We start from the raw sequence: 27,699 nt of genomic DNA, 5'->3' as shown, positions 1-27,699 counted from the left end.
CTACAAGCACCATGGGAAACCAACTCCTCAGTGGGTCAGAATGCATTCCACTAGGGCAACATCTACCTCTACAGCATTTCTCAGGGGAGTCCCTACCAGGGACATCCTGGAAGCTGCTACCTGGAGTTCTGTACACACCTTCACCAAGGATTACCACCTGCCTATCTTATCCAAATCCAGGGCAGGTTTTGCAACAGCAGTCCTGCAAGGCATTCTAGCCAGCCCCAACTCTTCTTGACTGCTTCCACCCTTCTTCAGCTTTGGGAATCTACCCAAGTGTGATGACATGCAACAGTGAAACATGAAGAACATAGCACAGTTGTGTACACTTACCATAAATGTAGATGTTCGAGTGTATTCACTGTTGCAGTCCTGGTTTCCCTCATTTCAGCCCCTCTCTAAACTCTCTATGCCTTTTACTCCCCCCTTTCAGGGGTATTGGTATTTACTTCTTACTGGTGGTGTTTTCCCCCGCCATAACTTAGCTTCCTATTTGTGGGGCTCCTGACATTTGGGGCAAGAAAAACTGATGTAATGGCATTGGCTGCCTGTTTTTATACCCATGACGACCTGACGTCAGTCCTGGAGTGACCGCATCTGATGCAGAAATACTAAGTCTCTGGTATCCAGGCCGAGTAAGGGCTACCAGCAGGCAGATAACCCAAGTGTGATGACTGCAACAGTGAATACACTCGAACATCTACATTTATGGTAAATGTACACAACTTCCTTCTGCTGGAAATGGCAAAGGGCAATTACCACAAGCTTCCTTACAGACCGGATTTACTTACAAAAGACCAGGGTATGATGCATCTCGTCCCCAGTTAACTAGAACTGACTGCCTAGATGATAGTGTTTCAATACCTTTTAGTCACCTTTTTTTCTGATTATGTCCATCAAGTATTAATGCAAAAAAAACTGCTACTAGAAAATCATATATTAGTAAATGGAAAAGTTTTTCTAGTCTGTGCCAAGAAGAAAAATTACACCCATTTAAATACTCGTATAGTGATGTTCTTCATCTCACATTGCTGCAGTCCTTACTTATGGGTAGTCCGCTGTCCTCGGTCGGCCCGAATACCAAAGTATTAGGCTGATGTCGGTCATGGGCGCCTAGAACTGACATCAGAGCGTCAGGGTATAAAAGCGCATGACCGACGTCATATCTTCAGTCTTTTTTGCCGCATGGTCCGATGCAGAAGCAGCGTTGCGAGTGCCGTTCGGCGTTCTGAAATTTTCGAATTCTGAGTTTCAGACCGAAACCAAGTTGGGCTAAGTACCCCGTTGGGGAATATTTTTGTTTTTTCTTGCCTCAGTTAATTCCGGATGTCAGAAAAAGTGAATAATTGTATTTCTTGTGGGAAACAGATACCGCATAGGGATTATCACTCTCTTTGCATTCCTTGTTTGGGACCGGACCACGACGTGGTCGGGTGTCGGTTTTGTGCTAGGTTTAATAAGCGCACTATAAAAAGAAGGTTAGATTGTGCTAGGTTAGTCTTTGGTAAGCGGTGTAATTATAATATGCCGTCGGATCCTCCGACGCCCGCTAAGAAGCGCAAAGACAAATCCTTGAAACCTAGACAGGTTGATTCGTCCGTTTCGGATGCCGGTCCTGCAGAAGCTACAGTAGAGCAGGGGGATCCAGCTGCAGTTTCTGTTGAGTCTCAGGGGGAAACTTTGATTTTGCAGGATGTGGCCTCCCAGGAGTCAGGTCAGGCTGAAGGGGCCTCTCAAGTTACTGTTCTCCCTTCTATGCCTAAGGTGGTTAGGCCTTCTGCTTCTATGCCTAAGGCTTCTTCTAAGGGCAGGTCTGTTTTGCCTTCCTCTGGTGTCCCTCCAGGTGCTTCAGGGTCTGTGCCTAAAAAGCACATGCTTAAAATGGCAGAAGATTTGATTACTTTAATTAGAGGTTCTATGCCCCCTCCTGATAAGAGGCCCAGGGTGGAGCCAGAGTTGGAAAGTTTGGATCAGGCCTCAGATGACTCAGAGTCTTCTGCTGAAGAGATTCTAGATTTTCCTCCTTATTCGGATTCTGATGCAGAGGATTCCACTCCTTCTGCTTCTCCTCCAGAGGATTTTTCATTTTCAGAAACTCTGCATTCCATGAGGGAGCATTTTAAGTGGGAAGGACAGGATTTCTCTGATTCTAGGAAGAGGCTTAGGGAATTCTTGTTTTTACCACAGCATAGACCCTTGGCTATACCTCCTGTTTTGGATGTTGTTCAAGATGTTTTCTCGGAGGCTTCTCTTAATCCAGATTCTTTGCCTCCTGCGCCAGTTAAACCGGACAGATATTACAGGGTGCCTGAGGCTCATAAATATCTGTATAAGAGTCCTAGGGCGGACCCAGAAACTATTAGTCAGGGGCCTAAGGGTGTTAGGGCCTCTGTTGTAAAGAATCCGGTTCCTCTAGATAAGGAAGCTAGAGCTTTGGATAGATGGGGTAAGAAGGTGTATACCTCTTCTACTTTAGCAATGAGGGCTTTAAATTGCCAGTTTCATATGTTGAAGTATCAGAATTTCCTACTTTCTCAGCTAAAATCTAAAGTGGATGCTTTGGCAGAGGGCATAGAGTGTAAAGAATTGCAGGATTTAGTACATGTCTCTGAACAGGTGGGTAAGCATTCTTTGCAGTGTGGTTTTGATGCTGTGCAGGCCTCTTCTAGGGTGGCTGCCACTGGTTCAGTTCTTCGCAGGCACGCCTGGCTTAAGGATCAGAATTTGTCCGAGCATGTTAAAACTAGAATTCTGGATGCCCCTTTACAGTCTGAAGTTTTGTTTGGTCCCCTGTGGAGTCGGTTTTGAAGAAAATGGAAGACAAGGCTAAGTCTATGCAGACGGTTAAAGATTTTTTGCAGGTGCAACCTCCAAAATTTAGTAGAAATTGGCCTACTAAGGGGTGGACCTACCCTTCTTCTGATTCTCAATCTAGGGGTAGATCTAGACGTGGCAGGGGCAGAGCTCACAGTACATTCAGGCCTAGAACTTGGAGTTCACCTGCACAATCTGCAGGTGAGGGCAGGGGCCAGTCCTTTCGTAAACAGGCCCAATGACCTGCATTTTCAGCTGCCAGATTCTTCTTGCCTGGCAGCTCCTTTGGGAGGAAAGTTAGCACTCTTCAAGCAAAACTGGCTTTTAGTCACCCAGGACAAATGGGTATTGGACATTATAAACCGAGGCTACAAGTTTTATTTCCATACATTGCCTCCTTTCAAAGGCATGCCAGACGTTCCTCCTCGGCAAAGGATAGAGGCTCACAAGCAGATTTCTTTGCTTCTTCAAATAGGAGCTATACAGCCAGTTCCTCTGTCAGAAGTGGGACTAGGATTTTATTCTCGCCTGTTTCTAGTACCAAAGAAAGGGAACACGTGGAGACCAATTTTGGATTTATCTATCCTCAACACTTATCTGGACATTCCAAAGTTCAAAATGCTGACGTTACAACAGCTTTTACCTCTGTTGGGAAAAGATCACTGGATGGTAACTCTGGATCTCAAAGAGGCTTATCTTCATGTTCCTATCAGGCCCAGTTGCAGGAGGTACCTGCGTTGGCTGGAAATTTACATTATCAGTTCTCTGCATTGCCCTTTGGCTTATCTACTGCGCACAGAGTGTTCACAAAGGTTCTGGCTCCAGTGATAGTTTTTTTCAGGTTAAGAGGAATACAGATTTATCCTTATTTGGACGATTGCCTGATTATTGCACAACACAAGGACGAACTTCTTCATCATCTACAGTATGTGATGGTAGTGTTAAGATGCCTAGGGTATTCTGTGAACGAAACAAAGTCCAGTCTAGTACCCTCTCAGGACATGTGCTTTCTGGGTGTGAGACTGAATACAGCTTCCCAGATGGCCTTTTTGACCCCGGACAAACAAAGAAGCCTTTCTCTTTATTTCCATCTAATGTCTCTACAGTCCAGGCTGACTGCAAGGACAGTCCTTCAAGCCTTGGGGTTCATGGCATCTTGTATTCTGGTGCTTCCCAATGCCAAACTGCATATGAGGAAGCTTCAATGGTATCTCAAACATGTATGGACACAACACTGCCAAGATCTAGACACTGTCATTCCAATAATACCTTGCATTCAGAAGGAATTTTTGTGGTGGGCTCAGGAATGTCACCTAAACAAGGGACTCTCTGTGACCCGACCAGAGGCGAGTCAGATTTTAACGACAGATGCCTCGGACAAGGCTTGGGGAGCACACCTCAATGGAAAATGGGTGCAAAACATGTGGCCTGTCAGACTTCAACATTTGCATATCAACTTGAAGGAGATGTTAGCAGTTCAATTTGCATTGATGGCTTTCAGGGATTTACTTCACCCAGGACAGGTGTTGATTCAAACAGACAACACTACTGTCATGTGGTACATCAACAAGCAAGGGGGAACCCATTCGTACCCTCTTTGCAGGCATGCGATGATTTTGTGGGAGACTGCTCTCAGTTTACAACTCAATCTTCAGGCAAGGTTTCTACCAGGAGCACAGAACTCCTTAGCAGATGTGTTGAGCAGACAAATTGTGGATCCTCACGAGTGGAAACTGGATCCTCATGTGTTTCAAAAGTTGACAGTGTTATGGGGGACTCCAGACATAGATCTGTTCGCTTCTCCACTAAATTACCAGTTGCCAAAGTTTTGCACAAAAATGTTTCATCCCACAGCTTGGAAGGTGGATGCTCTGTCATTCAGTTGGAGCAATCTTCATGTCTATGCCTTTCCACCTCTGCCTCTCATTACCAAGGTACTCCTGAAGGCCAGAAGAGACAAGCCATCCATGATTCTGATAGCACCGGATTGGCCTCGACAGCACTGGTACCCACTACTGAGGAGTTTAGTACGGGAGCCTCCATGGCTTCTGCCTTTGATTCCGCATCTTTTGTCTCAGGAGGGCAATCACTTCCTCAATGTCAAGATTCAGTCTCTGCATCTCACAGCCTGGCATATTCTGTTTTAGACCCTGGAGGGTCTCGGCTTCCACAACAAGTTTTGAATGTTATTTTGGAGGCCAGAAGGCCTAGTACAAGGAAAGTTTACGCTGATAAATGGAGGAGATTTTTTCTTTGGAGCAAAGTGAGGGACTTTGATGTTTCCAAGCCTGATTTAAGTGTTTCCCTTCAATATCTTACTGAGTTATTGGACAAGGGTTTGTCTTTCTCTTCAATAAAGGTTCATGCTGCAGCCATTTCTGCTCACTATGACTGTGACCCTCCTTTGTTTTCCCATCCTTTGTTTAAGCAATTTCTTAGAGGGGCAAAGAACATAAGACCCCCACGTAGAGCTCCTACTCCTGCTTGGGATCTCAATTTTGTGTTGGAAAAACTTACTCTACAACCTTTTGAGCCTGCAGCTACAGCAGAGTTAAAGTATTTATCATGGAAGACTGCTTTTTTGTTGGCCATTACCTCTGCAAGAAGGGTTTCTGAATTACAGGCCATTATGTCAGTGGAACCTTTCCTGATTTTTCATAAGGATAGGGTATCTTTGCGTACTAATCCTTCCTTTATGCCTAAAGTGGTTTCTAGTGTGGCCTTGAACCAAACTATTCATTTGCCTACTTTTTATGCAAACCCCCAAAATAAAGGGGAGAAGATTTTGCATACTTTGGATATTCACAGGCAGTTACGTTATTATTTGAGCAGAACCAAGGGGTTCAGGCAGTCTCAGCAGTTGTTTGTTTCTTTTGCTTTGGGTTCTCAGGGAAAACCTGTTTCAAAACAAACTATTTCTAAATGGATTGGGTTTTGTATTTCTTTCTGTTATTCCCATCATGGTAAGGAGGTTCCGGCTGGAATCAGACCTCATTCCACTAGAGCTACTGCCACTTCTACTGCCTTTCTAAGGGGGGTAGCTACAAAAGATATTTTGGAAGCAGCCACTTGGAGTTCAGTACATACTTTTTCCAAGCATTACCACCTTCCTCTTTATTCTAAGTCTAGGGCTGGATTTGCATCTGCTATATTACAGGGCATTTTAGCAGCCTTTAATGCTTTATGATTTTGCCATCCTCCCTTTACCTCTGCTTTGGGATTCTACCCATAAGTAAGGACTGCAGCAATGTGAGATGAAGAACATAGTACAGTTTTGTACCTACCATAAATGTAGATGTTCGAAGATCCACATTGCTGCAGTCCAATTTACCCTCCCTCCTTCCCCTCTATAGTTTGGCATGGTAATATGGTTTGGGTGGTGGTTATTGTTGGGCATGTTTTTGGGAGGTATCCTGTTTTTTGGGGCTGTGGCCTTTCTTTTTAGGGCCTTCTGACATCTGGGGCAAGAAAAGACTGAGGATATGACGTCGGTCATGCGCTTTTATACCCTGACGCTCTGATGTCAGTTCTAGGCGCCCATGACCGACGTCAGCCTAATACTTTGGTATTCGGGCCGACCGAGGACAGCGGACTACCCATAAGTAAGGACTGCAGCAATGCGGATCTTTGAACATCTACATTTATGGTAGGTACAAAACTGTACTTTTCTCTGGTTCCTTTATTTGTGAGAGTTACTACTCTATGGCCTGTGTTATTCCTCAGTCAGAGTTAATTTATCTTATCTATCATTTCAAAATGCCAGCCAATGGATTCCCCTTGTTCAATGCAGTCTCAAGTAAGAATATTTTTAAAGGGGTGCTGCATATGACACCTCCTAGAAAACAGGTGTCTCCTTTTTGGGGTTTTAATTTAAATCGTCTCCATTTGAACCAGCTCATCATGCTGAGATGAGGTTCTTGACATGGAAAACCGTCTTGTTTATTGCTCTAACCCCTGCATGAAGACCGAGTTTCAGGTTCTTATAGTGGGTTATCCTTCTCATTTTTCACAAAGATACAGTTTCTTAAATAATTAATTCTTCATTTATGCCTAAAGTAGTATCCAAGTTTACCTTTTGACAAGCTGTCTCTCTCCATGTCTTATTTCCAGAACCTAAAAATGAGGGAGAAAGGATACTTCATACCTTGGATGTCCATAAACAACTCGTGTACTACCTGGACAGAGCATCATTTTTCAAAAATTTTTATAATTTGTTCATTTCTTGTGAAGTTAACAAAAAAGAACAACCAGTGTCAAAACAGACTATTTCTAAATGGTTGTCACATACTATTACTTTTTGTTGCACCTACAACAAAACTATTACAGGCTGGGTCAAGGCTTATTCTACCGGGGCACTGGCTTCATGTGTGGCTTTTTGGAAAGGGTTGGATTGTAGAAGTATTCTAGAAGCAGCAGCCTGATCCTCTGTTAATGCTTTTTCGAAGCAGTCTAAACTAGATTATTTCTCCAGGTCAAGGGCAGACTTTGCTAGTACCATTCTCTGGAGGCTCCTAGACCATCTTCCTTCCTCCTCCCATTCTATTGAAGCTGTGGTAATCTACCCATATAGCTTAGGCTATTGCAGCAGTGATCGTAATTAAGGGCATAGTATAGTTGTGTAAATAAACTTAACATAACAGGAGATGTTTGAATTATCATTGCTACAATAGCCACTGTCTTTCTCCATCTACCTTATTTTCGTATGTTTTTTTATGCCAGGGTTTGGATATTTGTTTGTATTTTCCTTGCATTGTACTTCTCAATACTTTAGTATCCCTCCTGTTGACATGGAAGCTCTGAAGAGCTTGGCACCCAAACCTGACTTTTTGTCAGCTCAGCTTAAGCTAATGGTTTGGGTGTGTTAATGGTGCCCTAAAGCTTTGGAAGCTGTCAATCTGTTGTATACTTAGCAGGATATAACGTCATACAAGTCAGACTACTGCATATTCCTTTATGATAAAGTGTACTTTCCCCCTTTTACAGCTTAGAATATGAGGCCATGGGAATACTAGTTACATTGCTGAAGTGCTATACACAGTAGTGCTGATGAAAAATCAAGCACATTGAAGCCAAAGAGTCATTTTTGTCCTGAACAGTTCAGTGTCTTTAACTGTACGTAAATGTAATTGTATACATCTGTATACAGTATTTCCCAGAGATATCCCCCATTCTTCCCATTCCAGTTTCATGATCACGGAACAGCCATATTTTCTTTTGAGTCATGCCCCATTAGGACTTGCCTCCCTCCCACTCTGTATAAACTTTTTAACTAGCCAGTATTTGAATGCTGTGCACGTTGAGCAGCAGTGCAGGCATCATAGCTGTTGTAAAAAAAAAAAATGTAGACATTTTTATTGGAGCAAGTTTTGTATCTGAAAATGAGATCCACATAAGCAGTGTTCTGAAGTCACATGCAGTGACAGTTTCTTAGGGAATCACTGGGGAAATAGAGAGATACATGGCGTGCTGTCATCTTTGCTTCATGGTGGTGATGGTGAGGACTTAGGGACAGACTTCTGTTGAAGCGGATTCCTGTTTTGCTTGCTTATGAAATACCTATATTGGGCTGTTTTGTTTTCCTGCAGGCTTTCAATGCACTTTTCCTTTCACTCCTTACCCCTTGTTCTGTATCTTGAGTTGTATAGGGGATGTTAAGTTGACACCAGCAAGGCCCAAGTACCTCTTTTCAAGGGTGACATTGAAGATTCAGCCTATTTAAATGATTCGTTCATAGTCATAAAATACACATGGAGTCACTGAGTGAACTTAGTTGTGTGCTGTAGGATGCAGCTTTTGCCCTCCTGTAACCTTTACTGTCTGTATTCTGTCAACCATTAGTGAGACTGTGTATCTGTTTCTGGAAGACATGTGGTTAAATGCTGTAGTGCACTGTTCATTTATTCTGTTAGTGGTGTCTTTCTGCTCTTTGCCTGTATAGCCTTGCAGCAACACTTTAAAACAGATTTGAAGAATATCCAAAATAAGTGTGCCTTGAATCATTTGTGTATTGTAACAGCAAGTAATATGCTGTCATTTAAAAAAATTATAGGGTGGAAGTTTCTGGTTTTATAAAGGCATTTTGTTTCTCTTTTCCCCTTTGTGCTTTTTTTATAGAAACTTAAAGAAGTAGCCTTCCCTAAAGCAGAAGAACTGAAGAAGGAATTGTTGGAGAGGTACAGCAAGGAGTATGAGGAATACCTGGCCAAAAAGGTTAGTATTAATGAAAATCCTAGCTACTAAGAATTAGAACGGCTTGAACTGCAGCATTAAAAAAATATAATGGAACATCATTTCATTTTAATTAATGCATCTTTAATGCAGATGTGTTGGAGTGCGAGTGGAAAGGACACTTCTCAGTGTCTTATTCAGCAGCAATTCAGTTTGTTTTATAGATTACTGAGGTTTCAGCACTAGTGATAGTTGCATAACAAATGTCATGCTGTTTCTAAGCAAGGGGTTCCCATTTGTCCATCCATAAATTTTCTAAACTGCACTCCTGGTGGGGATCACAATGGTGCCAAGCTGAGCAGTCCAGACTTTCCTATTTCCAGCAACAGTCCCTAGATCATCCTGCAGGATCCCTTTAAGAGGAAAGAAATTTATGCTGCAAAATGTCAGCAAATTTTTTAGGTGCAACTCCTCATCAGAGTTGTTGTTGTGTCTTTCGGCTTATCCCGATTAGGTGTCGCCACAGCGGAACTCCGGTCCGCTAATGTTTGATAGTGGATTTTTACGTGCCGAGTTACCAGCCCTGGCGCACAACCTTCAACGAAGGCACGCCCATTCACGCATGCCTCCACATAGAAGACGTTCTAGTTAAGAATCGAACGCGACAACGTCTTGTTGTGAGTAAGCCTATTAAAATCCGGACAGAGATTAAGTCATTATTTTGATATGCCTACTGAAAAATCCCTCAGCAGTAAAAATTGCTTAATATAGCATCCATTCAGAAATTGTATTTTTTTTAAACAAGCCAGGAGTATTACAAAAAACACTAAAAAATAATGAATCATTTACCTTATTGTCTGTCAGTTAGAGTGCAGGGATGCAGTGTGTGTTAAAGGGAATTTTTAATGCTCTTTGAAGGAAACTGCCACTTAATATGGGCTGTGAATTACTTTCACTAGCCACACAGTTACCTTTTTGTGTTTTTAAAACAGAGCAAAAGCTTCAACATTCCATTTGTAACTTTAAAAATCTGTTTCTGGAATATGCTGTTAGTATGGCAGTGCATTCACCTGCAAGGAAGAGAACTGACTGACTTGGAATGTATTACCAGGATCACAATGGACTGCATGCCATACTGTTCACTGGAGCATCAGTAAAGAACTTTATGCAGCCATGATAACATTAAAAATATATAATAATTTAGCAGTTTAAATCCATTATTTTATCTGTATATAGTCATAGTAACATTTAAAAAACATTCTTTAGTGAAGCTCCATTGACTTGAATGGAGTGGAGCCCTATGTTACCTTGGAAAGCTTGTCAGTATGGCCTTATAATGGGGGATTTGTTCTCAGAACAGTGACAAGCTTCATGAATTGATTTTAAGTTATAGATGGATTTCTTGAGATGCTGCTTAGTTTAAAAAAAAAGCAGCATTTTGTGCCTGATGAGGGTAGTTACTGCACTGTGATTAGTGGCCATCTTATCAGAACATCACTTTACACTCTGTAGAGCCATGTATCTCTAATAGTTTGTTATTTTCATTTCATTTTCTGCAGGCATTTAACGTCCTCATGCGTGTCAGCTTTTAGTACATGTAAACACAAAACATTTGTCAATAGATCCATTTTGTATCGCATTGACTACTGATGCATTTTTAGCATTATTTGTAGTAGTGTAATGTGTAGGGAGTATGAATTAAGTTTTTTTGTTCATTTACCCACTTAAAGCTGTATACACATTGTGCCAGTGCTGTACTTTACAAACACTAGTACTTTTATTGCTCTTCTTCTGGCCTTTAAAATGTGCGTACATTGTCTGCAGAGGGCACAAGAAACATGTATGCATGTAGTACTACTGCTGTGTTTGTAAATGAGTTAAGAAAGTAAGAACACAGTGAGGCTACGCCAAACTCCAAAAAACAGCAAGCGTTGACACTACCAACCACGAAAGGCGGACACTTTGTGTATAATTCACAGAGTTTATTAAGAATCCAATTCTGCAAGTTTAAAATAAAAAGTTAAATGCTACGAAGCGTTTTTCGTCCAGATTAATATCCGGACTTCCTCAGACAAAACACTAGCACTGAAAACAGTTTGTATTTAAATACGAACAGATGACCACAGGTGTTTAGCGTTAATTACGCAAGATTCTAAAGACACCTTTTTAAAGCGATAAAGTCTTGTTTTTTACTAAAGTGTTTATAACCTCTGCAAGTTTTAAACAAACATTAAACCAGCAGTTTTACTAAATCCTATTATTGTGATACTGCTTCGCGCTAAATACTGGATTGTATAGCTCTTGCATACACCTTAAGTAAATCATAGAAATGCGTGTTTAAAAACCATTGAATAAAGATGGTTAACTTATAGACAACGTCTATACCCACAAGTATTGTAGTCCTATAGGCAAAAAAGTCTTCTGTGGATAGTACATAATTACACTATCTCTCCTAAACATGTCAATGTTAAAAAATGTGTAAATATAAATATAAAAACATGTATCTCTTCAAAATTGTCCAAGGTCAACCGACAAGTCACATAAGCAAGTGAACATATAGTGTATACTGAATGTGAAATAAATTAATCTCTCATTAAAATAAACAATAATGATGGTGGTAACTGTTTATACCATAATAAAATATTATTAATCTTAATCATTCCTATGTCATTATTAATAATTAAATCAATATATAATAATAAATTACTAGATATAAATTTTTAACATTAGTTTTTAAAAATTGATTTTTTTAAAGGTTGATTTTTTAAAAAGATTGAATTGATTTTCAAAACAATTAATTTTTAATATTTAATAAAATAAATATATATATGTATGGTCTAGATGATGTATAAATGCTGGTTACAACTCAAATAAATAGGAAGTATATTCTCCAACAAGAAATAAAAGCAAATAAAAAAGTTTTTTTTTTTTTAAAACTGGTTGAACATTTATCTTAATAAACTTCTCATTTTTAATACGCATGCAAGTGAGCATAATTCATTAAGTCCTGGCTTTCTACATGCTCCCAGTCGTAACTGCCAGCATAGTTCATTCCTTTCTAATTCTAATTTCAGATAATTATCATTTAAAAAGTTATATTCTTGTACTTTATTTTTAATTTGATTAATTACCATAAATTTAAAACTATGACTTATATGTTGTGTACAGTGCCTCGCTAAGGCGTTTTCAGTTTTATTCCTTGTAATTGCATATATATGTTCATAAATCCTGTCCCGTAAATGCCTATCTGTTTTTCCTATATAAAACGATGTGCACTGTGTACACTGGGCTAAGTATACTATTGCCCTTGAATTACAATTAAATGTTTCTTTAACAAAAAACTTTTCTTTCCTAATGATAAATGTTTCTGATGTTTCAATATATGTACAGTACTTACATGCCCCGCATTTATGTGTACCCCCATTGTTTTTCTTCACATTAGGTTTTGTTTCTAATAATTTTTTCATGTTTACCCCTCGTCTATAAGTAACAATAGGGCCAAAGTTTAAAATTTTAGCAAGGTCTTTGTCAAGTGCTAGACAATACCAATACTTTCTCACTATCCTACTTATATCTAACGCTTCTGGACAGTAAGTAAACGTAAATGCAATAGTAAAGTTCTGTTGAATGTTGTCACTATTGTCTGTACCCTGCTCAACATGACTAGAATCTTGAGGATTTACATCAATATTGCAACTTAACATATCAGTTGCAGTAACTGTTAGATTTACTAGTCTACTGTTTAAAATAGCCTTGTATATACCATCTCTTCTTTTATTAGTTACTTCTTGGAATATCTCATTCAGGAATGAAGCAGGGTAACCTCTACTATAGAACATCTGGTATAAAAGTTCACATTCTTTTTCAAATTCTTCATCCAATGTAATCATCCTTGTCGCCCTAACCAGTTGGCCTTTGACCACTGATTTCTTCTGGTGGCGAGGGTGTGCACTTGTAAAATGAAGAAAGGTGTTAGAATATGTGCTTTTCCTATAAATCTTTGCCATATAACCTTTCTCATTCTTACTTAATTCAACATCCAAGAAGTTAATAGTCATTTCTTGATAGTTCTTCGTAAATTTTAAAAATGAAGTTGTTGTATTAAAATAGTCAACTAGTTGGTCTGCTTGTTCTTTTTGACCTCTAAGGATGATAAATATATCATCCAAAAATCTCTTATAGGTAAGCATTATACTGTTCCATTGACTATTAAAAATGTAATTTGTTTTCCAGTAGGCCATTACTAAGTTTGCAAAACTCGAGCCTACTGGTGAACCCATTGCTACTCCTATTTTTTGTATATACAACCTGTTTTCAAAAGATACAAAATTGTTTTTCAAAATAATATCTAATAATTGTTCTACTAAATTACACTCATTACTAGTTGCTCCTTTTGACCTAATAAAGTCAACTACCCACTCAATGCCCACCTCATGTGGGATGCAAGAATATAAATCACTAACATCAACGGTTAGAAAGTTTAGTGTACCATCGAACACTGTAACTTGCATGTCTTCCAAAAAGGACCATGAATCCTTAAGAATTTGTTTTTCTTTGTTTACATAATTCTTTAGTATAGAGTCCACTAGTTTAGCACATGCATAAGTCATTGATTGTCTTGCATCCACTAATCCCCTGAAGGGTGGGTTGAGTAGATCTTTATGAAGTTTCGGAATCCCAAAAATTTTTGGGATTCTTGGTGCTAACATTGTTAAGTAATGATTTTGGTTCATGTCTATTAATCCATCTATGTACATGTCACTGATAAACATCTTAATGTTGTTATAAGCCTGATTTAATTGATTCTTACTTGTTAGTTCGTAGGTATTCTTTTCTAGTAATGTTAGCATAATGTTGGAGTAATCTTCATTATACATCACTACAAGTCCCCCGCCCTTATCTGGTTTCATGAATCTGAGTGGGAGGCTCCTAAGGAGCGTTAATAATTCTGTTTCTTCTTCTGAAATATTATTCTTGTATTTCCCTCTCATAGAGTTAATTAACTGCCTAAATTCATTTTCACATAGTTGTTCATACATATTTAAAATAGCATTCTGGGTTGGGTTAAATGTGCTTGCTACTCTTAGTTCATTTTCATTGTAAGTAGTGTTACCAAGCAAAATACTTAAATTTAATTTACGAATAAACAATTTAAAATCAATCAGCAGTTCTGCAATGTCACATTTTCTAGATGGTACAAAGGTAAGTCCTTTTGCAAATAATTCCACCAAGGTCACAAAATGAACTAAGAGTGGCAAGCACATTTAACCCACCCCAGAATGCTATTTTAAATATGTATGAACAACTATGTGAATAATATTTCAGAAGAAGAAACATAATTATTAACGCTCCTTAGGAGCCTCCCACTTAGATTCATGAAACCAGATAAGGGCGGGGGACTTGTAGTGATGTATAATGAAGATTACTCCAACATTATGCTAACATTACTAGAAAAGAATACCTATGAACTAACAAGTAAGAATCAATTAAATCAGGCTTATAACAACATTAAGATGTTTATCAGTGACATGTATATAGATGGATTAATAGACATGAACCAAAATCATTACTTAACAATGTTAGCACCAAGAATCCCAAAAATTTTTGGAATTCCCAAACTTCATAAAGATCTACTGAACCCACCCTTTAGGGGATTAGTGGATGCAAGACAATCAATGACTTATGCATGTGCTAAACTAGTGGACTCTATACTAAAGAATTATGTAAACAAAGAAAAACAAATTCTTAAGGATTCATGGTCCTTTTTGGAAGACATGCAAGTTACAGTGTTCGATGGTACACTAAACTTTCTAACCGTTGATGTTAGTGATTTATATTCTTGCATCCCACATGAGGTGGGCATTGAGTGGGTAGTTGACTTTATTAGGTCAAAAGGAGCAACTAGTAATGAGTGTAATTTAGTAGAACAATTATTAGATATTATTTTGGAAAACAATTTTGTATCTTTTGAAAACTGGTTGTATATACAAAAAATAAGAGTAGCAATGGGTTCACCAGTAGGCTCGAGTTTTGCAAACTTAGTAATGGCCTACTGGGAAACAAATTACATTTTTAATAGTTAATGGAACAGTATAATGCTTACCTATAAGAGATTTTTGGATGATATATTTATCATCCTTAGAGGTCAGAAAGAACAAGCAGACCAACTAGTTGACTATTTTAATACAACAAAACAACTTAATTTTTAAAATTTACGAAGAACCATCAAGAAATGACTATTAACTTCTTGGATGTTGAATTAAGTAAGAATGAGAAAGGTTATATGGCAAAGATTTATAGGAAAAGCACATATTCTAACACCTTTCTTCATTTTACAAGTGCACACCCTCGCCACCAGAAGAAATCAGTGGTCAAAGGCCAATTGGTTAGGGCGGCGAGGATGATTACATTGGATGAAGAATTTGAAAAAGAATGTGAACTTTTATACCAGATGTTCTATAGTAGAGGTTACCCTGCTTCATTCCTGAATGAGATATTCCAAGAAGTAACTAATAAAAGAAGAGATGGTATATACAAGGCTATTTCAAATAGTAGACTAGTAAATCTAACAGTTACTGCAACTGATATGTTAAGTTGCAATATTGATGTAAATCCTCAAGATTCTAGTCATGTTGAGCAGGGTACAGACAATAGTGACAACATTCAACAGAACTTTACTATTGCATTTACGTTTACTTACTGTCCAGAAGCTGCTAGATATAATGAGGATAGTGAGAAAGTATTGGTTTTGTCTAGCACTTGACAAAGACCTTGCTAAAATTTTAAACTTTGGCCCTATTGTTACTTATAGACGAGGGGTAAACATGAAAAAATTATTAGAAACAAAACCTAATGTGAAGAAAAACAATGGGGGTACACATAAATGCGGGGCATGTAAGTATTGTACATATATTGAAACATCAGAAACATTTATCATTAGGAAAGAAAAGTTTTTTGTTAAAGAAACATTTAATTGTAATTCAAGGGCAATAGTATACTTAGCCCAGTGTACACAGTGCACATAGTTTTATATAGGAAAAACAGATAGGCGTTTACGGGACAGGATTTATGAACATATATATGCAATTACAAGGAATAAAACTGAAAACACCTTAGCGAGGCACTGTACACAACATATAGGTCATAGTTTTAAATTTATGGTAATTAATCAAATTAAAAATAAAGTACAAGAATATAACTTTTTAAATGATAATTATCTGAAATTAGAATTAGAAAGGAATGAACTATGCTGGCAGTTACCATTGGGAGCATGTATAGAGCCAGGACTTAATGAATTATGCTCACTTGCATGCGTATTAAAAATGAGAAGTTTATTAAGATAAATGTTCAACCAGTTTTAAAAAAAAAAAAAAACTTTTTTATTTGCTTTTATTTCTTGTTGGAGAATATACTTCCTATTTATTTGAGTTGTAACCAGCATTTATACATCATCTAGGCCATACATATATATATTTATTTTATTAAATATTAAACATTTATTGTTTTGAAAATCAATTCAATCTTTTTAAAAAATCAACCTTTTAAAAAAAATCAATTTTTAAAAACTAATGTTAAAAATTTATATCTAGTAATTTATTATTATATATTTATTTAATTATTAATAATGACATAGAAATGATTAAGATTAATAATATTTTATTATGGTATAAACAGTTACCATCATCGTTATTGTTTATTTTAAAGAGCGATTAATTTATTTCACATTCAATATACACTATATGTTCACTTGCTTATGTGACTTGTCGGTTGACCTTGGACAATTTTGAAGAGATACATGTTTTTATATTTATATTTATATTTACACATTTTTTAACATTGACATGTTTAGGAGAGATAGTGTAATTATGTACTATCCATAGAAGACTTTTTTGCCTATAGGCTACAATACTTGTGGGTATAGACGTTGTCTATAAGTTAACCATCTTTATTCAATGGTTTTTAAACACGCATTTCTATGATTTACTTAAGGTGTATGCAAGAGCTATACAATCAAGCATTTAGCGTGAAGCAGTATCACAATAATAGGATTTAGTAAAACTGTTGGTTTAATGTTTGTTTAAAACTTGCAGAGGTTATAAACACTTTTATAAAAAACAAGACTTTATCGCTTTAAAAAGGTGTATTTAGAATCTTGCGTAATTAACGCTAAACATCTGTGGTCACCTGTTCGTATTTAAATACAAACTGTTTTCAGTGCTAGTGTTTTGTCTGAGGAAGTCCGGATATTAATCTGGACGAAAAATGCTTCGTAGCGTTTAACTTTTTATTTTAAACTTGCAGAATTGGATTCTTAATAAACTCTGTGGATTATACACAAAGTGTCCGCCTTTCATGGTTGGTAGTGTCAACGCTTGCTGTTTTTTTGAGTTAATAAAGTAGTTTGAGTATTCAAAGATATCTTGCGTTTGTGATGCCATTACATTGTGCATATGTGTCATTTTGAAGTACCATCTCTTTCACCTATAGAATAAACACCAGCAGGACCGTTTGACATTTTGTCTCAGTGTTGTAAACAGACTTTATGATGAAGTCCACATGGTACGTTATGAAAAATATCAGGGAAAAAATGTTTGCCCCCATGCCACCTACACCCCCTGCTAAATGTGTGTGTGTGTGTATATATATATATATATATATATATATATATATATATGTGTGTGTGTATATATATATATATATATATATATATATGTGTGTGTGTGTGTATGTATATATATATATATATATATATATATATATATATATATATATATATATATACACATACACATACACACACACACACACACACACACACACACACACACACACACACGTAGATATATGCTATCTCTGAGATCCCACTACAGTGGGGAAAGGACATATTTCTAGTGTGACTGACAAATCCTTACCAGATGACCTTAACACTTCACCACTGCCCGTAGTCCTCTGTGCCTGAGGTCCCTCTCTCAAGATCATTTTAGCTGTGCATTGAAGTTGGTTGCTTATAAAATTACCCCTGGCTGCCATTTCGGTTTACAGTTTTTTGGTGAAATTAATTACAGCTGCTTCACATTTCCACTTCAGGTTTGTCATCATGCTCCATCATTTCTTTCCTTTTATTTTTGAGTTTTCCTGTCGGGTTCGTAATTTGTTTTCAGACTGCTTCCCCTTCCCCCCTACCTTGTTGATGCCATATTATATAAATTGTTGCTGTTAGCTGTTTCCTGCCCTTTTTTTTCTGTAGCTGTAGCAGTGAGCGGTTAGTGGTTTACTGCTGTTTTTCCATATACCGTGAAGAAGTGGGAGGCACACGCTTTCAACAATGTAAATATGGTGCAGAACTTGTCCTGTATTATAGGTGCACTAGAAATTTGAAATGTCTAGGACAGGCTAATGTTGTGGTAAACTGTAGTATTTGTGCTTGTTTCAATCTATACACATGAAAAAAAAAAATAGATTGCACTTAGTAAAACTTAGGACAAACCCCTGAACTAATTCCAGGGTTTCCTTTCTCTTCAAATCTTTCTCTTGCACCCCTTAAAAGAAGGTTAAAACATGTTGAAAAGGATGTTGCCATTGTGGCTTAAAAACCTAAAATTGTTGATGCTGCTGAGAAGGTTTCTTAGACTGTTACACTTGTTTCTTCTTCACCTGTGTTTCTGAAGCATGCTTAAAGCAGTTCTGTCTTGAAAAGGATGACTTCACCCATCATTCAGATATTGTCTCTTCTGGCATCTTGGAACTAGAGCTGTAGACCCCCAGACCCTCCTCTTCAACATCATTTGAGTTCCGTAGGTCTGTTTCAGTCCATTTGGACTATAAAAATATGTGGCAGGCATTCTTACTAATGCAGAAGATATGCTTCCAGTTGTCTTCCCCCACTAACACTGGAAGCTTGAGAGCACCTTTGCGGAATAATTTTTAAAACCATGCTGCTGGCCCTTCCTCACTGACCTCATTTTGAACCCCAGTTCTGTCTTTTCTAACTGTTTAGCAACTGAAATTGACATTAGTGTTGATGTTACCAAGTGGTTGATGACCTTGACCTAACTTGCGGTGACAGCCTTGCTGTTGGCATCAGTGACTTCAACCTTTGTCCTTCGCAGGACCCCCCCCACACCAATCTACATCAGATGATGATGTCTCAGTGCTGACATCAACCCATTTATTTTTGTGGCCAAATATCCTGCCTCCAGAATTGACTTTCCTGTTAGATTTCGAGAGCACTGACCTCAGCTGAGGTGTTAGCGGCCTTGTTACCCTTGAATTAGTCAGTGCTATCAATTTGATTTATATGAAGGGCCTCCCTTGACAGTCATGCTGTTAGTATCACCATTGTTTGGTGTTGATTCCTCGGACTTGATAGTTGTCACTTCAGTGTTGGGGTTGTGACTAGTCCTAGTTTCCACAGTGTCGGCCACTGTGAATGAGCTTCTTTCACCCCCAAAGCAATTCAGACCATGGTTCACATTTCTGGAATGGCCATGCTTCCAGAGGAGATGGGTTTGGCAGAATAACCAGGGATCCCATGGTTGTCCATGAGAGATTACTCATCTGCTCTCTTTTGGAGGCAGTCATGGGGCATTTGTCCCTCCATCTGTCATTGTGGGAGATCATCATCCATGATAGGTGGAAAAGGGGCATGGTATCCAGAGGTTGCTCCACTTACTTTCTGTCCTCTCTCAAACTACAAACCTCACCTACTTCACACTCTGTGAAATAATTTCAAAACTATATGTCCAGAGCCTGTCACAGAAAAGAGTTATCCAGGATTTTCCACTTGTCAGAAAGGGCAAGGTTTTTACTCAAGGTTCTTTTTAGTACCAAAAAGGACAAAAGACCTCCACCCCATCCTCACCTGCAGTTGTCTAAACCAGCTTGTGACAAAGAAGACCTTTTTCATTGTCTTTATGTAGTCCATCTTTTTTTTTGTCTGTCCAAACTGTTTTGGAATGTGCTTGTTGGATCTTCAGGGTATGACCCTACAAGTCAGGATTGTCAACAAGTCCAAGCAGTTCCTTGTTTTTGAATAGGAGTCAGTAGGGGCACTGCCATTTGGTCTCACCACAACCCTTAGTTGTTCACAAAGTGCGTGTCCACAGATGGAGCACCTGTTTCATTTCAGGGTCTTCCCTTACTTAGATGTCTGGATCTGTATATTTCTTTTAGTGAACATTCTGATTACCTCACAGGACTTACTACTCGAGCTTTTCTGGTCCTTTGGGAGTAACAGTGATTCTTGCCTGGTCTCATCTGGTGCCCACTTAGTCATTTACCTTCATAGGCTGCATCATGAACATTCTGGCCTGTCAAGCTTACTTCCCTGTGGACATGATTCAGTTCAAGAAAGCCGCATCTCTGTATAGCAGTGTGGTCCCTTCAGTTTTATGCCTTTCAGCATGGTGACTTTACGACATCCATGATTTTCATAGTGCTGAATGCCTAATACCTCATGGGAGCTCTTCAGTGGACTTGTAAAGTACATGAGATGCTAATAATATTGATAATAATAATCATAATATAAAATACAAGCCCAGTCTCCAGTGTTTGAAATCAAACTTGTCTCTGGCAGTACCCAACAACCCCCCCCCCCGGGTGACAGTAACTACAGATCTCGGCTGGGATGGCATTATTTGGAGTGGATGGTCCAAAGCACATGGTCAGCATTAGAGTCCATTCTGTACACCAGCATTTTGGAAATGAGAACTACCCTCCCCACCTACCAGGCATTCCATCACTCCTGCTATAAACAGCTTTTATCAGGAGACTGTGAGAGTTTGGGAATGTGTATTTGTTGCCAGTCACCTTCTCATTACTGTTCATATCTGGGTCAAAACATTTCTCTTGTGGGCAAGCTTATCTTTTGTTTCCTGATTCGTCAAGAGTTGTTTCTCAATCACTTAGTGCAGACTGTGATACATTGACTTGGGAAGCTTTGCTGTGGCCTGTGTGTATACCTATCCAGTTTAAAATGCAGCAACTTTTTTTCCCTTATTACTCCTTTGGGATGATGCCCCTGGGATGCACTTTTGTAGAACTGGACCTTGGTACTGTTGTAAGCCTTTCCCCATTTCTTCTTATCCCAAGGTTTCTCAAGAAAGCTAAAATTTGCAATGCCAAGGTTACTCATTTAGCTCCACTTTGTCCCAGACAAGTCTAATTCTCTTTGCTTTGGCCTCACCTCCTGGGTAGGCATGTCCTACTGAAGACTGTGAGGCTTCAACTTTTTTACCAGTCTTGCAAACCTTACCTAGACCTCAGATGGTGCAGCGATTAACATTGTCGCCTCACAGCAAGAGATTCTCTGGTTTGATTGTCGGCTAGAGTGCCTTCTGTATGGAGTCTGCATGTCCTCCCTACGTTCATGTGGGTTTCCTCCGGGTAGTCCAGTTTCCTCCCATGTTACAAAGACATGAGTCTGAAGCATTTCTCCCCAGGCCTCCATTGAAAATTGGCTCGTTCCAAATTGGACTTTCCCAGTAAACAAATGTTAAATAAATAAATAAAAGCTTCATACCCTGAAACTGAGCACATGTTTTCTTCAGTCCCAGTGCTAGACAGGGTGCTGTTCATCCCCAAAGAGGGTGGTGCAGATCCTAGCTTTCCAGATTCCAGTTACCAAGAAGACATTTAAGTGCCTAAGCAGTTGCCAGTGGACTAGATCCATTCCCAGTATTTTGGAATGTTTATCTCAGATTGTTGTTCCATACATTGGTTTATTTTGTTCTGAAAGTAACATGTGGTGCCCATATCAAACTTAATTGAATTATTTATGTAATGTTGCTTAGGTTAAATGATATATAGCAATGTATGTGAAGTATAATGTTTGTTGATCTTAATTTAATACAATTTGATTACCTTTGTATAAATGTAAATTTGCCTATATCACAAATGATAATTCAATAACGGTTTTAAAAAAAGATGTAAATTGTGGCTATTTAGCTTTATTCCAATTAAGCAAAATTTTCCTAACCGGCACCTTTCTGCTACATCCTTTCAAAATCCAAACACCCTCTTAGGATGTTTACTTTGTCATGGAGAAATTAACTCTTCCTCCATTTGAACTATGCTTCCACAGGCAAGCTGAAAATTCTCACTTAGAAAGCTCTTTTCTTGGTTGCTATCACCTCAGCCAAAAAGATTTCAGAGCTGCAGACCCTATATATACATGTCCATAAAGACAGGATAACAATGAAGCTAGAAATCTTCCTTTATTTTACAAGTTGCCTAATGTGTACCATTTAGTTGACTTTGAAGTAGTGTTCTGTAATTATTACAGGCATGGAGGGTAACTGTTGTGCACTGTGTGTATGTTTACAGGCAACATACGTTTTATTTGGTTGGAACAGAAGCCATAATGGGAGATGCCCAACTTTTTGTTCCATTTTCCTCCAAAAATTGTGTTATAAATATGTCAAAGGCAATCCTATTTGCTTGGCTTTCCCACTGCATAAACTTCCGTTGCCATATATTTGGTAAACTCTGACCGGAATCCTGTAATGCCTATACTACCTAATTTATTGCCACTTCACACATTCCTCAAGAACACTTCTGTGGATGTTAACTGTGTGACTGCTATGCGGCATCACTTAATATGTTTTGAGGCACTAAAAGTTGGGTATGATCTCCACGTTGAGGTCATCCTTTGGAGCTGCATGCATCTGGGGTATTCTTCCATAAGACACCACAGAAGAGAATAATCTTGGGACTCTTTTTACTGTAAGTGGCAAAGATGAAACTCCCAACTACAGATACAACAGTTGCTTGCTTACTTCAGTGACAGATATGCTTTTGAAGTTTCATCTTTATTACCATTATCCCCCCCCACCTGGAAGTAGCAGATGTGTTGCTTGGGAGTTTGCATCTTTGTTTTGTATGCTTTGTCTTCTGCATAGATATGGAGATGGGTCCTTAAGTGCCTAGAATTGTGGGTAATGGGCTGAGGCTAAGGTTCCCTGTGAGAAAGTTTTGAGGCAGGCTAAGTCCTAGCGGGTCTTTGACCTTTAGATGACTGAGCTGAAACTGCCAACAAAGAACTATCTTTCCAGTAACTACATAAATTTTTATATTCCTTATTAGATCACTGCTACAGTAGGCTTGGTTATATGGGTAATATCCTTTATATTGTGTAATCGCCTAAGAGCTTCAGAAGCTTAAGGGCATCGTCCACACGCCCTCACCATTGATAGCTTAAGCTTGGCGGAAGAAAATCATTAGTCTGGGTGCCAAGCCCTTCAGAGATTTCCTGCCTCTGATGTGTTCTTCTCTTGTAAGCTTTTGAGGATCAGTGGTCAACTTGCATTTCTCCATTGCTGAGCAGATACATTACCTCGGGTTAAAAAAAAAAACTTCCACATGTAATTTTATGACTAAAACAATGCTTTAATTTCAGGAACTGTTTGTTTTTTTTTGTGGCTGTCACACGACTATAACATTTCTGTCAATTGAAGAAATCATTTTTTTATTGCTTTTAAAGTAAACCTTTGTATCTGATGCTATCTGTGTCATTATTCATCAGAGATGGGGTCTTGGATCTGACCTCTTATCCAAGAGTGCAACTTCTCAGACAGATCCAGAGTTCAAGCTACTCCCCTTCCCGTAACCCTTGCTACCTTCTAACCCTCAGATCTCGTTTACTGCTGAAATGCTTCATATGTTGTATAGGTTCAGGCTAGCAGTTTTTTCAGATAAGTGGGGGTTTTTGCTCTATTTTTGGGGTGTTTCTTTCTATCATTAACTGGTTTATTGGTAGTTAATTGAATTTCCTCCCCTCCCAGTTACAACTGTGGTTTAGTAAGTTCCCCTCCCTGTTAGGTGCTTGGCGTTCGCACCCTTTTTTTCTCCCGTAGTTTCTATTATAAAGGGTTTTTTTTTTTTTTTTTTTATCTCTGTCGTGGGAGTGTTCTCTACGGCTGTTTGTGTGTGTGCGCGCGCGCACGTGTGTGTTCCTTTTTCTTTGGTATGACTGAACAACTCTGTGGGTTTAAAAGATGCTCTCTACTCGTACATTCAGACGATACCATGTTCTAACTCGCATGAGGAGTGTCTGTATTGCTTAGGGTTGGCACACCTGGAGGTTGAATGCAATATTTGTGCTGTGTTCAACCTCAGGGCCCTCTTAGAGTGCTGCAACAAGCTGTTACTGAAGGGTTTGATTCAGGGTGGCCCTTTGCCTACGGACTCCCCCTCCAAGCCCTCTCAGCCTAAGAAAAGTCTTCCTCCTCCCTCGGAGGGGGTCCTCTTCTTCTTCTCTCCCAAAGAAGCCGAGGTTCGAGGATTGCAGATCCCCGGATCCAAGCTCAACCTCTTATGCTTTGGATCCTAGGTCCTCTGTTCTGAGAGCTTCAGATCAGACTCTTGGATGCAAGGCTTCAGTGCAGCAGGGGCCTTCGGATCCAAGTAGGAGCAAGCTGTCTCCAGATCCGATCAGTTTGTAGGATCTGTCTGGCATGCCCTAGAAACCATCAGATCCTACAGCCCTGTTGGATCCCATTATCATTGAAGGCTCTCCTTCTTGGTCCTCCAGGTGCTTGGATCCGAGTTGTCAGAGTAGATCCCCTTCTAGGAGCCACAGGACTGCGGGATCCAAGGTTGGATCCCCAGCAAGATCTGGCCACTCATCATCCTCTCCAGAGCCTCCAGAAGTGTCCTTCCCTCAGACATGGATAGGATGATAAGGAGTTTCCTCAAGGCCCAAATCAAGTTGGGCTTGATGCCATCCCCTGCCCCTGTGGCTAGGAGACCCTCCCCGTCTGCAGGACTCCACTCTCATCTTCGAGTCTGACAAGTTTTGGAATGTAAAGACCAGGAGATTTCTAGTGAGAGGCCAATGGTGTTGGGTATTCCCCCCTTCTTGTCACCATCAGGGTTCCTGACTGGCTCTGTTCTGCAGCCGTTGGACCAGAGTGGGCCTCATCTTCGATGGGTCGGTGTGAGTTCTCTGGGGTTGGGTTTGGTTCCGGACTTTTCAGACTGCTCCCTCCCCTTGGGGGTTTCGGCGCTGGACAGCTCAGGCCTGGTATCATCTGGGGGCTTTTGTGCTGTCTGGGTCCATTCTTCCTTCCCAGTTGGCCCCCACCACTGTGGATGAGTGGGGCTTTGTCCAGTCTCTTGGCCTTCTGGGTGGTAGAGTGGACACTTTTGCAGTATGGCAGTTACCTCTACTTCTTCTCTAGGTCCTCCCCAGCCTTTCTCAGGATTGGGTGCTGAGGCCTGATCATCCATCCAGAGTCAGGCCTTCCATGAGCGCCTTCATATGGGTACTGCCCCACTTGGGGTACCCATCTCTTCTGAGTCCTCCTCTGAGCCCACCATGGAGGAATCCCCTAAGAAGAGAACATGTAAGAGGAGGCACTTGGAGTCCCCCAGAGAATCTCTCAGGGATTTTGAGGAGGGAGTCTGGTCCCCCCAGACTTCCACCTGAGGAGGTGTCCTTTGGGAACATCCTGGAAGTTCTCAAGCAGAGAGGTGGATGGTCTTCCCCATCTTTGGAGGAGTCATTGTTCTTGAAGACCTTCAGGATGGGCCCATCTTGTACCTGGGTTCCCCCCCTGCTAACGAGCTTATGGACCTTATCACCAACAGGGCTTGGAAAGAGCTAGACACGGTGGAACCTGTGCCCAAAAAAGCAGATACGTTTCTCAGTCCTCCCAAGGATAGGTCTTTTTGGAGTAAAGGGGTTCCCATCGATGCCATCATGGTGGCTGCTGTTACTAAGAAGGAGCTAGCTGAGCAAAGCTCCTCGGTCCATCCCTGAACAGGAAGTCCTGGGCAATTGACCATTTTTGAAAGCGTTTTACCTCAGCTTCCTGTGGCCTGAGAGCAAACGTTAGTATAGGCTGAGTCAGAACCGATTCTCGGTTCCGAACCCAACCAGTAAAGAATGAAGGCAAAATGGACAAACATGGAACGTTATGGTGAGTGCATAACTTCTTTTTTTGCACACGTGTATGTGATCTAGCATTTTCAGGGGAGTTATGTCCATATGTGTGGAGTTTTACACCCCCTTTTGTCCATATAGACTCCTGTATGTGGAAAAATTTCTTGCCAGTACGAACACTGACACGGAGTCTACACGGATGCCTTTTGGCTTGTTGGATCGCTCCACCTGGCTAATTTGCATAAGATGCACCTGCTTATGTGGAAATTTGCATTGCACGGAAGTTTCCCTATTTGAGTGTGCTTGCTCACCTCTGAGAGACATTTACTGAATCAAAAAAATGTTTGCTCTTGCAGCAGTGCATGCACGAAAAAAAATCCTGTAGACTTTACTGAATTCCTCCTATGTAATAGAATGTCCATTTTTATAACAATCCATAAGTCCATGAATAATGTAGAATAGTCTTCAAACCCATGATCTTTTTTTTCTTTATTTGCTTATTTTCTCTTTGCTTTGTTCTTTCTTGACACTCATAGAAATGCTAATTCATGAATGTTTTTTTTCCAAAACTTATTGTCTTTATTATAATAACCTACTCTTGTCAATGAACTGTCACTCCAGTATTAATAACTGCAGCAAAAGCATTAACAAATCATTTTAATAAAATGCCACAGACAGTAAAATCAAAATGAAAAAATATTCCTGCAATATGTTCAACAAACTGCTGTAGCTAAAAATCCTTGTCACTTAAGTGAGGATATAAACGCTTATAAAACATTTCACGTAAGTTAAATCTTTCTGTTTTGACCAGAAAGATATTCATCTTGTAGTTCAGTATAGTATTTGAATTGACACTATTGACTGTAGTCAGCTGGATGTTGTGATAAGACCCAAAGTATTTGGGCTTGTCTGAGTGTCTTTCCCAGCACAAACCAATTGTTGTTACTTGCTTATTGCTTTCATAACACATTCACACCTATAGCAGCTTTTCTTACATTTCCCATCTAGCAGGCACAATTCCTTATGGCCTCCTGATATTTTTGGAGGCTGACTTTAGATAAATAACCTACTAGTTAATAGGCAGCTTAAAAAGGGGCAAAGAGTAAGTAACAAAACAACACTGACTGTTGATCTAAATTGCCTTGTAGTGAAGATCTTAATCATGATTTGTTACTTATTTATATAGTCATGTACATGTTCATATTTCTATAACTAAGAGAGAGATATGTTATTGAGGTACAGTAGAGAGTCAATTATCTGAACGTCGATCATCAGAAACGTCAGTTATCAGAACCAGCCTTCCAAAATTTTTAGGTAATTAAAATCATAAAGTCTGAATATGTAAATATTGTGCGTATTCATCGGAGCATGTTTTTTGAGCTTGTAGCCAGCTCATATGAGAAACATATTCTTTATTGTCCACTGAAATCACTGAATGGTTGAAAAGTCTATTCCTGCATGCATAAAAAACAAGATTTTAGAAGTGTCTTTATCCGGTTCAGTTATATGTTTGATTATCCATACTACCCTAGGTCACAATTAGTTTGGATAATCGACTCTCTACTGTATTGTGAAATGTCATGGTTGGAGATAGAAAAATGTATGGTCACTGTCCATGTATAATACACTTTACTGGAAACATTGCTAGTTATTTGCTTGAAGTTATGAAGATTTATAGTAGTTCCATATGTACTTTTTGGCTAAGGTGCTGTGTGCTATGCATCTGAATGTTTGCTTGAACCAGATTTGACTTTTTCTCATGGATTTGACTCCTTTCTTCATTACCTTCAAGTAAAAGAGAGATGTGTTTCAATCTGAGATAACAGGTTTTTTCT

The 27,699-nt window shown here is 39.3% G+C and overlaps 1 protein-coding gene across 5 annotated transcripts in view; it reads left to right on the top strand.

Annotated features, from left to right (window-relative positions):
- The window catches only part of LOC122811292 (STAM binding protein), a 688,610-nt gene that overhangs the window by 161,534 nt on the left and 499,377 nt on the right, over positions 1 to 27,699 (top strand). For all 5 annotated transcript variants that reach the window (XM_044083041.1, XM_044083043.1, XM_044083042.1 and 2 more), the window contains one exon: positions 8,929 to 9,024. In XM_044083041.1, coding sequence (XP_043938976.1) covers positions 8,929 to 9,024 — 96 coding nt within the window. The remainder of the gene's footprint in view (positions 1 to 8,928; positions 9,025 to 27,699) is intronic.

This window comes from Protopterus annectens, chromosome 9.part0, assembly GCF_019279795.1.
Source record: "Protopterus annectens isolate FY-2018-M chromosome 9.part0, PAN1.0, whole genome shotgun sequence".
NCBI lineage: Eukaryota > Metazoa > Chordata > Ceratodontiformes > Protopteridae > Protopterus > Protopterus annectens.
This window is presented reverse-complemented; position numbering and strand designations above follow the sequence as displayed.